At 42.9% G+C, this 15,070-nt stretch overlaps 1 protein-coding gene across 1 annotated transcript in view; it reads left to right on the forward strand.

Annotated features, from left to right (window-relative positions):
- LOC114660143 (platelet-derived growth factor receptor-like protein) overlaps positions 1-15,070 on the forward strand; it is a 36,502-nt gene that overhangs the window by 6,411 nt on the left and 15,021 nt on the right. Inside the window, exons 2-3 of the mRNA XM_028812643.2 lie at positions 7,291-7,636; positions 14,520-14,671. Coding sequence (XP_028668476.1) covers positions 7,291-7,636; positions 14,520-14,671 — 498 coding nt within the window. The remainder of the gene's footprint in view (positions 1-7,290; positions 7,637-14,519; positions 14,672-15,070) is intronic.

A 15,070-nucleotide genomic window follows, 5' to 3' on the forward strand; every position in this document is an offset into this window, starting at 1 on the left:
ACCCATGGGGCTCGGCCAGGCACAGCCCAAAGAGGCAACGTGGGTCCCCCTTCCCATGGGCTCACCACCTATGGGAGGGGCCAAGGAGGTCGGGTGCAGTGTGAGTTGGGTGGTGGCCGAAGGCGGGGACCTTGGCGGTCCGATCTTCGGCTACAGAAGCTGGCTCTTGGGACGTGGAATGTCACCTCTCTGAAGGGGAAGGAGCCTGCGCTAGTGCGCGAAGTTGAGAGGTTCCGGCTAGATATAGTCGGACTCACCTCGACGCACAGCTTGGACTCTGGAACCAATCTCCTTGAGAGGGGCTGGACTCTGTACCACTCTGGAGTTGCCCCCGGTGAGAGGCGGCGAGCGGGTGTGGGTATACTTATTGCCCCCCGACTTGGAGCCTGTACATTGTGGTTTACCCTGGTAGACAAGAGGGTAGCCTCCCTTCGCCTTCGGGTGGGGGGATGGGTCCTAACTGTTGTTTGTGCGTATGCACTGAACAGCAGTTCAGAGTACCCACCCTTTTTGGAGTCCCTGGAGGGGGTGCTAGAGGGCATACCTTCTGGGGACTCCCTCGTTCTGCTGGGAGACTTCAATGCTCACGTGGGCAATGACAGTGAGACCTGGAAGGGCGTGATTGGGAGGAATGGCCCCCCCGATCTGAACCCGAGTGGTGTTTTGTTATTGGACTTCTGTGCTCGTCACAGATTGTCCATAACGAACACCATGTTCAAGCATAGGGGTGTTCATATGTGTACTTGGCACCAGGACACCCTACGCCTCAGTTCGATGATCGACTTTGTGGTCGTGTCGTCGGACTTGCGGCCACATGTCTTGGACACTCAGGTGAAGAGAGGGGCGGAGCTGTCAACTGATCACCACCTGGTGGTGAGTTGGCTTCGATGGTGGGGGAGGATGCCGGTCAGGCGTGGTAGGCCCAAACGTGTTGTGAGGGTCTGCTGGGAACGTCTGGCAGAGCCCCCTGTCAGAAGTAGCTTCAACTCCCACCTCCGGCAGAACTTCGACCACATCCCGAGGGAGGTGGGGGACATTGAGTCCGAATGGGCCATGTTCCGTGCCTCTATTGTTGAGGCAGCTGACCGGAGCTGTGGCCGTAAGGTGGTCAGTGCCTGTCGTGGCGGCAATCCCCGAACCCGTTGGTGGACACTGGCGGTGAAGGATGCCGTCAAGCTGAAGAAGGAGTCCTACAGGACCCTTTTGTCCTGTGGGACCCTGGAGGCAGCTGATAGGTACCGGCAGGCCAAGCGGAATGCGGCTTTGGTGGTTGCTGAGGCAAAAACTTGGGCGTGGGAGGAGTTTGGGGAGGCCATGGAGAACGACTTTCGGACGGCTTCGAGGAGATTCTGGTCCACCGTCCGGCGTCTCAGGAGGGGGAAGCAGTGCAGTGTCAACACTGTATATGGTGGTGATGGTGCGCTGCTGACCTCGACTCGGGACGTTGTGGGTCGGTGGGGGGAGTACCTCGAAGACCTCCTCAATCCTACTAACATGCCTTCCAATGTGGAAGCAGAGCCTGGGGACTCAGAGGTGGGCTCCCCCATCTCTGGGACTGAGGTCACCGAGGTGGTCAAAAAAACTCCTTGGTGGCAGGGCCCCGGGGGTGGATGAGATACGCTCGGAGTTTCTCAAGGCTCTGGATGTTGTAGGACTGTCTTGGTTGACACGCCTCTGCAACATCGCATGGACATCAGGGACAGTGCCTCTGGATTGGCAGACCGGGGTGGTGGTCCCCCTCTTTAAGAAGGGGGACCGGAGGGTGTGTTCCAACTACAGAGGGATCACACTCCTCAGCCTCCCTGGAAAAGTCTATTCGGGGGTCCTGGAGAGGAGGGTCCGTCGGATAGTCGAACCTCGGATTCAGGAGGAACAGTGTGGTTTTCGTCCTGGTCGCGGAACAGTGGGCCAGCTCTACACCCTTAGCAGGGTCCTAGAGGGTGCATGGGAGTTTGCCCAACCAATCTACATGTGTTTTGTGGACTTGGAAAAGGCATTCGACCGTGTCCCTTGGGGAATCCTGTGGGGGTACTCCGAGAGTATGGGGTACCAGACCCCCTGATAAGGGCTGTTCGGTCCCTGTACGATCGGTGCCAGAGCTTGGTCCGCATTGCTGGCAGTAAGTCGAACCCGTTTCCAGTGAGAGGTGGACTCCACCAGGGCTGCCCTTTGTCACCGATTCTGTTCATAACTTTTATGGACAGAATTTCTAGGTGCAGCCAGGGCGTTGAGGAGGTCCGGTTTGGTGGGCTCAGGATTGGGTCACTGCTTTTTGCAGATGATATTGTCCTGTTTGCTTCATCAGGCCGTGATCTTCAGCTCTCCCTGGATCGGTTCGCATCCGAGTGTGAAGCGGCTGGGATGGGAATCAGCACCTCCAAATCCGAGACCATGGTCCTCAGCTGGAAAAGGGTGGAGTGCCCTCTCAGGGTTGGTAGCGAGATCCTGCCCCAAGTGGAGGAATTCAAGTATCTCAGGGTCTTGTTCACGAGTGAGGGAAGAATGGAGCGTGAGATCGACAGGCGGATCGGTGCGGCATCCGCAGTAATGCGGGCTCTGCATCGGTCTGTCGTGGTGAAAAAGGAGCTGAGCCGCAAGGCGAAGCTTTCAATTTACCAGTCGATCTATGTTCCTACCCTCACCTATGGTCATGAGCTGTGGGTAGTGACCGAAAGAACGAGATCGCGAATACAAGCGGCTGAAATGAGTTTCCTCCGCAGGGTGTCTGGGCTTTCCCTTAAAGATAGGGTGAGAAGCTCAGTCATCCGGGAGGAGCTCAGAGTAGAGCTGCTGCTCCTTCGCATCGAGAGGAGTCAGATGAGGTGGCTTGGGCATCTGATCAGGATGCCTCCTGGACACCTCCCTGGTGAGGTGTTCCGGGCACGTCTAACCGGGAGGAGGCCCCAGGGAAGACCCAGGACACGCTGGAGGGACTATGTCTCTCGGCTGGCCTGGGATCGCCTTGGGATTCTCCTGGAAGAGCTAGAAGAAGTGGCCAGGGAGAGGGAAGTCTGGGCATCTCTGCTCAAGCTGCTGACCCCGCGACCCGACCTCGGATAAGCGGAAGAGGATGGATGGATGGATATTGAAGATTATATTTTATGCTTGTAGTATTTAGACTTTATCGGCAATAGATATTTCTACTTTTTAATCCTCAAATGCCGCTGCTGGGGGGCTTGTTTTGTTTTGGACGTGCTCTGTCTCTTGGTATGTCAGAGGACTGGGACTTTGTGAAGTGGGGTTCAGGCTCATGTTGGGAGGCAAAATGGGGGGGGGGGGGGATAAGGGGGGGGGAGAAAGAGAGCAAGCTATATCTAATCTATCCTTTTAATCCTTATAATCCTGTATAACTTCCAATGTAACAATAGGCTGCATGGCAGTAACTCGTGGGAAAATTGGAAATTAAGGTTAAAGTTGTCTCTCTTCCAGTTAAGATTACAAAATGACATCAAAAATTCAGAATCAATGTCTCCATGATGGGACAGTTAACTTTGTGAGCTGTAATGTTAAAGGCCTGAATCACAAATTAAAGAGAAAGAGAAAGAATTCTCTCACCTAACAGGTCTAAACGCTAAAATAGTATTTTTACAGGAGACCCACTTATTAAGCAAAGATCAGTTCCAGCAGCAAAAAGACTGGACTGGCCAAATGTTCCATTCCAGCTTTACAAAGAAAATTAGAGGTGTGGGAATTCTTATACATAGAACAGTCTCATTTGTAGCATCAGATGTAGTATCTGATCCTGAAGGGAGATATGTGATTGTCATGGGTAACTTATTTAACTGTAAAGTGATTTTGATGAATGTTTATGCACCCAGTGTTGATGATAGGGAATTCATACAAAATGTATTTGTATCCATTCCCAATGTGAATACTCAAAAAATTGTAACGGCTGGAGACTTATGTTTTAAATCCACTCTTAGATAGGTCTCCTGTCACAGGGGGGATGACATCTAACACTGCAAAGACAATTACACAGTTTTTAACTGACCACAACTTATCAGACTCCTGGAGGTTTCTTAACCCAAACACAAGAACATATTCCTTCTACTCACCAGTACATCATTGCTACTCAAGAATTGATTATTTCTTTATAGATAATAATTTCTTGCCTTAGATTAAATCTTGCAAGTACGACGCTATTGTTATTTCTGACCATGCTCCTCTGATCTTGGAGCTAAAGGCATTATGCCCCACATACTCATCTCGCAGATGGCATCTTAACCCACTTCTATTAGCAGATGAGAACTGTACAGAATTTATATCAAAACAAATACGTTTCTTCCTAGAGACAAATACATTCTCAGAATCTCTGCAGGAATACGCTGGGAAACTCTAAAGGCCTTCTTAAGAGGACAGATTATTTCATATCTTTCCCACAGAAATAAATTAGAAAGTAAGAAGGTATCAGAGCTAACCAACGAAATTACTAGAATAGATCAGGAACATGCCAGGTGTCCAAGCAAGGCTCTTCCTAGGAAAGGCAGGTTCTACATTCAGAGCTCAACCTCTTAACAACCAAAGAAACTGAACAACTCACTTTTAAATCAAGACATCATTACTATGAACTTGGAGAGAAAGCTAATAAGCTCTTAGCTCAACAAATCCACAAGCAAGAAGTTTGCAATGCAATCCCAGCAATCACCAACACGAACGGATATAAAATCATTGACCATAAAAATATAATGCACACAATTAGAGACTACTAAAAATCCATATATTCTACTGAATTCAAAGAACACAACACACAATCTAATGCATTTCTGGATACATTACAGATACTACAAATAGATACTTTTAGTGCAGAGGAACTGGATAAACCTCTGGCGCTATCAGAATTACTAGATGCTATAAAGTCACTTCTGAGAGGGAAAGCAGCAGGCCCTGATCGCTACCCTGTTGAATTTTTTAAGAAATTCTCCACTCAGCTAGCTCCTCTCTTATTAGCAACATTTACAGAAGCTAGAGACAATCAAATTCTACCTCAATATTTTCACCAAGCATTAATCACTGTCCTTCTTAAACAAGACAAGGACTAATTACAATGTGCATCATACAGACCAATTTCACTTCTGAATAATGATGTTAAGATACTTTCCAAGGTCCTAGCTAGAAGGATGGGGAAAGTGCTGCCCTCGGTAATATCAAACTTGGATTTATTAAAGGCCTACACTTAGTTTCCAATCTCCAACGCCTGTTTAATGTAAAATATTCACCTGCAAAGTCAAACAACCCAGGGATATTATTATCGTTGGATGCAGAAAAAGCATTTGATATGATTGAATGGAACTACCTTTTCACTACATTAGAGAAAATTAGGTTTGGCCCGAATATTTGTGCATGGATCAAACTACTGTATACCAATCCAGAAGCTTCAGTTTGTATTAACAACATTTGCTCAGACTACTTTAAAGTAGAACGTGGTACCAGACAAGGATGCCCCTTGTCACCACTGCTATTTGCAATCGCCATTGAACCACTGGCAGTTCACTGTCGAAATGCTTATCAGATAAAGGGGATTATCAGAGAAGGACTGGAACAGAAAATTTCTCTATATGCAGATGATATGGTTTTGTATATATCAGACCCACAAAACACTGTGCCTGCAGTCTTAACAGCACTTATAGAATTTCAAAAGATCTCTGGTCTCAGAATTAATTTGAATAAAAGTGTGCTCTTTACAGTACATTCTCAAGCATACAATATTAGATTGGACACCTTCCCTTTTATTATTGCAGATCAGTTTAAATACCTAGGGGTAAATATCACAAGTAAACATAAAGCTCTTTATCAACAAAATTTCGCCGTCTGTATGGAAAAAATTAAGCAAGACTTGCATAGATGGTCAACCCTCCATCTCATTCTAGCTGGAAGAATTAACGTTGTTAAGATGAATATTCTTCCTAAGCTTCTCTTTTTATTTGAAAACATTCCAATATACATCAATAAATCATTCTTTAAGCAATTAGATTAAACCATAACCTCATTTATTTGGAACCTAAAACATCCACATATCCAAAGAGCAACCCTACAAAGACCTAAGACGGAAGGTGGCATGGCTCTACCTAACTTTCACTTTTATTACTGGGTAGCAAATATACAAGCTATAAAAACCTGGACGCAAATAGATGAACATACACTGGCTTGGTCCACAATAGAAATAAAATCCTGGAGTACTTCTTTATATTCCCTGCTTTGTGCCCCAATAAATGCAAGTTATCGCCGATACACTAATAACCCAATTGTGTTTCACTCACTCAGAATATGGAACCAATAGATGAATGGGAGATAACGTTATCTGATCCTGAAAATCCTTCCAACGCAGCAACGAAAATGACATACTCTACACATTGGGCCACCACTTACAAACTGGGTTTTTGTCATTGGCTTCCTTTGTCTCTTATGCAGCATAAGCCGTCATTAAAGAAAGCTAAGTTATTTCTCCTATGTGATTTCTTACCAACATATCACAGTGGGGGGGGTATCGTCTTTTAATATCATATCTATATAGATTCGGATTATGTAACATGCCGCAATTACAAAAGAACTCATTCTAACAAGGAAGCTAACGCCCTTGGGTGGCAGCAGCTATTGTGGTCACAGTACATGACAATCCGGTTTGTAACTCTTGTCAGTGTAAGTGGCAGTCTTCCCAGGTGAACACTGCCGTAGGCCCATCAGCTACACAAACCTGTTCAGCACCACGATCAGCTTATGCTGGTACCTCACATTCATTTTCGATCACTTGTGTCAAAATCAGAGTCTGATACATCAAAGTCCAATTCAGGGATAATTTGCAAAGCGTCGTCCACAGAGTATTTTGCTTTACGCATTCGCCATGATCTGTCATCAGACGTCAATGGCATGTTTGCCATTGTTTACTGCTCGCTACTCATGCGAACACAGGGAATCTCGGTGAAACCAATGAAGCTAACTTTCCTTCTAGCAAAGAGAGTCCAACTAAAATATAACAGCGGGTTTGGTCAGCATTTGATTACCACCATCAACCCCTTCTTTAGACAAAAGTCGACATCAGCCCTGAAAGAGTTAAAAGTTTGTTACATTACATTGTGATACATTTCCAGCAGGCAATAAATTGTAACAACCAAGTTTGTAATTTTCATTACAAAACCACAGTATGACATGTGGGTGACCCTAAGGTGCTATCTGATGAATGAATGGAAGAGTGGAAAAATGTATTATTCAGAACATGCGCATCTAATGGACTTTGATTACATTTTGTAATGCCTGTTAGATACTGATTATGCTAACGTTTTTATTCCTTTGAAGTTCAATGCCAGAAAAAAGAACATCAAGCGAAAGCAAGAAGAGAGAAAAAGCACAAAGGCAAAGTTAAACCTACAATTGGAACCATGGTGAAACCAACAGTTAGAAAAGACAAGGCAGCAGTGACAAAGTCGAAAGCTAAATCGAGTCCCAAGACCACTCCTCTGCCACGTGCACCCTCTCTGTCAGAACCTTCCTTGGTACACGTGGTGGAAAGAAGAAGGTTCGACAAAGTGGGAGAATCTCTTACTGTCAAAGCTGGGGACACCCTGGAGCTGCGCTGCAAGGGAAAATCACTTGACTGGACCTACCCTGAGTACCTGAAGGAGGAAGATGAAGGCAGACTCAGGTACAGCACACTAGAAAGTGGCAGTCATCCTAGAAAACTTAGATCACTCATTTAATATTAAGATCAATTTTATAAAGCCACAAAGATTATAGAGAATATACAGTTAAAAAAAAAGGCTGTAAGGGAGAAAGCCATTTAATGTCTGAAAAGATGACTTGAAGAAGAAACTTGTTATACAGGACTGTTTTACACTTTGAAAGGCTTGTCTGTACTTTATTTGCACATTTTAAGGGTACAGTGGGAGAATTTAATTAAAGCATGAATGGTGGGAGCATCACATTTTTTAGGGTGGCACAATGTTTAGGTGACTAGTGCTGGATTATATTTTAACATAACATTCTCAAACTTGTCTAAACTAGCTCAGGGTGGCGGATTATCAGAGCCAATCCAAGCAGTACCAGGTGAAAAGAAGGAACCAAACCTGAATGGGGTTTTGAGGGGCACACACCCTCATGCAGGGTCAGTTTAGAATTGCCAAGGAGCCTCATTTTTAAATTTGTCTGTCTGTCTGTCCTGTGGTATGCGTCAGTACATATGCATTTAGTATCTATCTATCTATCTATCTATCTATCTATCTATCTATCTATCTATCTATCTATCTATCTATCTATCTATCTATCTATCTATCTGGACACACTGGAAGCTGCTATGGAAAAAAGGATGGTGGCAAAATTGGATGCCATCATTAAAAATCCCCTCCATTGCCTCCAGGTGGCGCTCTCTTGGAGCAATTTTAGCTACAGGCTCATTCCACCATGGTGTGCTAAGAAGCACCTCTGGGGGTCTTTTCAGCCCACTGCTATCAGGCAATTCAATCCTTACACATGATGTAATTTTTAAGTTTATTTTCATCTATTTTTTGTTTATCGATTAATTGATTGATTGATTGGCTTTATTATTTGTTCCATGAGTCTGTATCCCCATTTGTTATGTTTCTGCTGCTTTATGCATTTAAAATTCTCTTTGGGGTTAATAATCTTTATCTATCTATCTATCTATCTATCTATCTATCTATCTATCTATCTATCTATCTATCTATCTATCTACAGTTAGGTTCATAAATATTTGCACAGAGACAACTTTTTTCTAATTTTGGTTCTGTACATTACCACAATGAATTGTAAATGAAACAACTCAGATGCAGTTGAAGTGCAGACTTTCAGCTTTAATTCAGTGGGGTGAACAAAACGATTGCATAAAAATGTGAGGCAACTAAAGCATTTTTTAACACAATCCCTTCATTTCAGGGGCTCAAAAGTAATTGGACAAATTAAATAACTGGAAATAAAATGTTCATTTCTAATACTTGGTTGAAAACCCTTTGCTAGCAATGACAGCCTGAAGTCTTGAAATCATGGACATCACCAGATGCTGGGTTTTCTCCTTTTGAATGCTCTGCCAGGCCTTTACTGCAGCGGCTTTCAGTTGCTGTTTGTTTGTGGGCCTTTCTGTCTGAAGTTTAGTCTTCAACAAGTGAAATGCCTGCTCAATTGGGTTAAGATCAGGTGACTGACTTGGCCATTCCAGAATTTTCCACTTCTTTGCTTTAATAAACTCCTGGGTTGCTTTAGCTGTATGTTTTGGGTCATTGTCCATCTGTATCATGAAATGCCGCCCAATCAATTTGACTGCATTGAGCTGGATTTGAACAGACAGTATGTCTCTGAACACCCCAGAATTCATTCGGCTGCTTCTGTCCTGTGTCACATCATCAATAAACACTAGTGTCCCAGTGCCACTGGCAGCCATGCACGCCCAAGCCATCACACTGCCTCCACCGTGTTTTACAGATGATGTGGTATGCTTTGGATAATGAGCTGTTCCACGCCTTCTCCATACTTTTTTCTTGCCATCATTCTGGTAGAGGTTGATCTTGGTTTCATCTGTCCAAAGAATGTTTTTCCAGAACTGTGCTGGCTTTTTTAGATGTTCTTTAGCAAAGTCCAATCTAGCCTTTCTATTCTTGAGGCTTATGAGTGGCTTGCACCTTGCAGTGCACCCTCTGTATTTACTTTCATGCAGTCTTCTCTTTATGGTAGACTTGGATATCGATACGCCTACCCCCTGGAGAGTGTTGTTCACTTGGTTGGCTGTTGTGAAGGGGTTTCTCTTCACCATGGAAATGATTCTGCGATCATCCACCACTGTTGTCTTCCGTGGACATCCAGGTCTTTTTGCATTGCTGATTTCACCAGTGCTTGCTTTCTTTCTCAGGATGTACCAAACTGTAGATTTTGCCACTCGTAAAACTGTAGCAATTTCTCGGATGGGTTTTTTCTGTTTTCGCAGCTTAAGGATGGCTTCTTTCACCTGCATGGAGAGCTCCTTTGACCGCATGTTGTCTGTTCACAGCAAAATCTTCCACATGCAAGCACCACACCTCAAATCAACTCCAGGCCTTTTATCTGCTTAATTGATAATGACATAACGACGGACTTGCCCACACCTGCCCATGAAATAGCCTTTGAGTCAATTGTCCAATTACTTTTGAGCCCCTGAAATGAAGGGATTGTGTTCAAAAAATGCTTTAGTTACCTCAGATTTTTATGCAATCGTTTTGTTCACCCCACTGAATTAAAGCTGAAAGTCTGCACTTCAACTGCATCTGAGTTGTTTCATTTAAAATTCATTGTGGTAATGTACAGAACCAAAATTAGAAAAAAGTTGTCTCTGTCCAAATATTTATGGACCTAACTCTATCTATCTATCTATCTATCTATCTATCTATCTATCTATCTATCTATCTATCTATCTATCTATCTATCTATCTATCTATCTATCTATCTATCTATCTGTATGCCTCTCTGTCTGTCCATCCTTGCATGCATTTGGGATGTTAGAAAGCAGCTTCAATTCTAAATGTGATGAAAATGTGAAAACTTCACATGAACAGTCAGTGACAGGTGTCAGGACAGCACATCAGGTACACCACTCTTATCACTCTGATTACATTTGAGCAATTTTGATTTTTTTGCAAATTCATCTTTGCTGCATTTTGGGTATAAAGTGAAGATCATGTAAAAGATGATGCATTTTTAGAAGCTAAGTGCCCATATTTCATTAGTTGGCATAACTATGAGAACTGGTATCCCCGCCTTAACATTCAATATTGTAGAATTTTAGACTTGTTTTGCTGTTTACTGATTATATATTTCTTTTGGGATACAAAATGAAAACTTTGAAACATTAAGTTGATTTATACTGGAATGCATAACAAAGAACAGCAAGCAGAGCATTCAGCAAAGTCGATATGTTTTCAGTGCTTACATGGAGATGAGATTACAAAGTTATTATAAAACAATGAAAATCAATGCTTCAGTCCGTCTTAACTGGTGCTTATTTTGTCATGTCTCATATGCCATATTTAATCTTTCAGATGCTTTATAAAGTAATGATGAATGAGAAGTGACAGTCATGGTTATTGAAAATAGTCCATAAAGCACACTAGAAGATAATTGCAAAGCAGAATGTGAAGGACCTTATTCTCTTTTTAAAGCTTCTCAAATGAAAAATATGCACTACCTGTACAGACACAGCAAAACACCAAAACGGGCTCAAATTTAAAGAAAGTAAATATGATAATACTTGCTGTTTCTCTGCAGTGCACCTAAGTGCAGTGATGATGATGATGATAATGATGTCCGCCCTTTAGCACATTAGAACTTCTTCTTTATCTTCCTTGCATTGACGCATCATTTGTGCTTTGCAGTGTTTCCGGTCGACTTTGTGACAAGTCTGCCTGCTGGTCTTACAGGCCCTTTAGAACATTAGAACAATTCTGATGAGAACTGGCGGTTCAGCCCAATGCAGCTCATCCATCCAGTTCATCGAGCGAGCTCAAGGCAGCATTCGCTTTAGCAGCGGGGTCTTCACTACACACTCCAAAGCACGGGTGCCACACTGAAACAGAAAGCACAATACATCAGCAACTACAAATGCCACATGCAACGTACAAAGCGAGTACAGCATTTTACAGAACATTATCCATCTATCCATTATCCAGCCCGCTATATCCTAACTACAGGGTCACGATGGTCTGCTGGAGCCAATCCCAGCCAACACAGGGCGCAAGGCAGGAAACAATCCCTGGGCAGGGTGCCAGCCCGCCGCAGGGCACACATGCACATCAAGCACACGCTAGGGCTAATTTAGAATCGCCAATGCACCTAACCTGCATGTCTTTGGACTGTGGGAGGAAACCCACGCAGACACAGTGAGAACATGCCAACTCCATGCAGGGAGAACCCGGGAAGTGAACCTGGGTCTCCTAACTGCGAGGCAGCAGAACATTATAGTTTAGACAGTTGTTTGCTAAATATACTCCAGAAATCTAACATCAAGTGCAGTAAAAGTTCACTGCTTTGAATAATGCGCATGTCCATTCTATTCTTTCTTGATGTCTTCCGGCACACAGCTCAGTGTTCCCATATTGTGTATTCTCCTTGCTGGAAGTTTTCACATTTTATTATTATACAAAATTGAATCACAGTTGTTTTAATTTGACATTTTTGATGCTGATCAAAAGAAAAAGACTTGTTAATGTTAAAGTGAAAACAGATCTAAATTCTGCTCCAGCAGACCCCCGTGACCCTGTAGTTAGGATATAGTGGGTTGGATAATGGATGGATGTATGGATCTAAATTAACGACAAATATACCAAACAAAATAATTAAACGCCTAAATATTCACCCCCTTCAAGTCAGTATTTAATGCTGTAGCTGCACCTTTGGCAGCCATGACAGCCTTGAGTCTGCATGCGCAGGTCTCTATCAGCTTTGCACACTGTAGTGTGCCCCCTTTCTTCTTTGCAAAACTGCTCAGCCTCTGTCGTAGAAGTTTTCACATTTGTACAACACTGAATCATCACAGTGGATTTGATTTAGCTGTTTTGACACAACAGAACAAGACTCTTTATTGTCAAAGTGAAACAGATCTCTACAAAGAGGTCTAAATTATTTACAAGTACAAAACACAACTCTGGTGACTGTTTTTTGAACTTGTGCAATCTTTTTATAGTTTGTGAAGTTTAAGGGCTGATAAAGGGCTTCAACATCAGACATGAAATGGAAGGTGGAATCTTGGTAAAGTAGCAGAAACTTTTTTTATATAATGAACAAAAATGGAAGTTTTCATTGCTGTCATTAGTGTAGCTTAATATTCAGACTGAGGGTTTGAGTGCCACACCAAGGTCAGTGTGCTCAAACACAGTCAGGAAATCATATTTGATTAAGAGATACAGTGCCCTCCATAATGTTTGGGGCAAAGTCACATTTTTTTTTTGATTTACCGCTGTGCTCCACAGTTTAAAATTACAAATCAAACAATTCAGATGTGATTAAAGTGCACATTGCAGACTTTGACTCAAGTGTATTTGCATACATTTTGGTCGCAGCATATAGAAACGACAACACTTTTTCTGCATGTTCTCCCTATTACAGGGCACCATTTGGGACACAGCAATGGCAGTTCTATTAAAGCCATCATATTTTTGCTTTGCTTTATTGCATATCCCTTGCATGCAATGACTGGTTGAAGTCTGCGATTCATGGACATCACCAGGTGCTGAGGGTCTTCCCTGGTGATGCTCTGCCAAGCCACTAATGCTGCTTGTTCTGGTGGCTTATCCCCTTAAATTTTCTCTTCAGCATATGGAAGGCATGCTCAGTTGGATTTAAATTGGGTGACTGGCTTGGCCTTTCAAGAATTGTCCATTTTTTTAGCTTTATAAAACTCCTGTGTTTCCTTAGCAGTATGTTTGGGATCATTATCTTGTTGTAGGAAGATGCGCAATCCAATGAGTTTGGAGGATTTTATGGAACTTGAGTGAATAAGATGTTTCCATACACCTACGAATTCATTGTGTACCTGCCATCAGCAGTTATGTCATCAATGAAGAGAAGTGTTGCTGTTACCGGGGTCAGCCATACATGCCCAAGCCATAACACCACCACTACCATGTTTAACAGATGAGGTGGCTTTGGATCTTGAGCAGTTCGTTTTAGTCTCTGCACTTCACAGTGATACAAGTTCATCTTGGTCTCTTCAATCCAAAAGACCTTTTTCCACAATTCTGCAGGCTCTTTTAAGCACTAATCTGGCCATCTTGTTTTTGTGGCAGACTAATGGTTTTCATCTTGCAGTGTTGCCTCTGTATTTCTATTCATGAAGTCTTCTGCAGATACTGTAGTTGTCTGTGACACATCCACATCTTCCTCCTGAAGACTGTTTCTGATATGTCAGACAGACGCTTGGGGCTTTTTCTTTGCCACAGTGAGGATTCCTTCTGTCATCCGTAGTGGGGGTCTTCCTTGGCCTACCAGTCCCTTTGCAGTTACTGAGGTCACCAGTGCGTTCTTTCTTCTTAAAGATATTTCATACAGTTGATTCAGGTAATCCCAAGGTTTTACCATTGTCTCTAATGGTTTTATTCTTGTTTCTACCCCTCTTTATGACTTCTTTGACTTTCTTTGACACGGCTTGTGTTGCTGTGTTGAACAATGGCAACTACAGACTCCAAAGTGTAGAAGCAAGCTGAGGTATCTAATGAAGCAATGAAACACGCCTGAGTAATCACAAACGACTCTGACACCCATTGTCACATACATTATGATGCCCTGAAATGGGGAGACCATGTATAACAAGTGTAATTTCTACATGCTGTGACTATATAAATACAGTTACATGAAAGTCTGCAATGTCCACCTGAATCACCTTTGAATTGTTTAATTTGTAATTTTAAACTGTGGAGCAGAGGGGTAAATCAAGGAAAAACATATCTTTCGCTCAAACGTTATGGAGGGCACTGTAAGTATTAATTCAACAGAACCAAGATGAAAGTAAAGTACAGTGGTTTAATAGTCATGGTCTCTTTTTTTCTGCATAGATTTATTCAGCGTGAGAAGTACAACTCTCTCATTCTGGTGAACTCCACAGCAGCTGACACAGGAGAATATACATGCTATCCGCTCTACTGTGAAGAACGAGATTGCAGGAGGATCTATGACAAAGCAGTCAAAACATTTATTTTCTTTTCAGGTAACAGATTTTTATTATCATGGAAGGCTGGAGAAGATTATTTTTCAGCCTGAAGCCTGTCATTAAGAATAAGAAATAATCAGGCTCAGATATCCTGTGGTGAGGGGTTCTGGTCTAAGCCCTCATTTAACCAAGTTCTCAATCAGAGGTGAGATTAACTGCCTTTGACTAAACTTCTACACTCGCTCACTAGTCAAACGTCAGAAACAAACCGTCATCAGGGTTTTTCATTCACAGTCCAATTCGCATTTTCTCAGCGAAACTTCAACGTTAAAGAGGACGGTAAATCAAAAGATGGGTGACACTCAGAAAAGTATCGTTACTTCAGTCTTTTTTAATTTCAAAGATACTACAACAGAAAGCTAAACTATGCTGTTGATAAATGTAACTACTGTACAT

The sequence above is a fragment of the Erpetoichthys calabaricus genome, chromosome 11 (genome assembly GCF_900747795.2).
Source record: "Erpetoichthys calabaricus chromosome 11, fErpCal1.3, whole genome shotgun sequence".
In the NCBI taxonomy this organism is placed as follows: domain Eukaryota; kingdom Metazoa; phylum Chordata; class Cladistia; order Polypteriformes; family Polypteridae; genus Erpetoichthys; species Erpetoichthys calabaricus.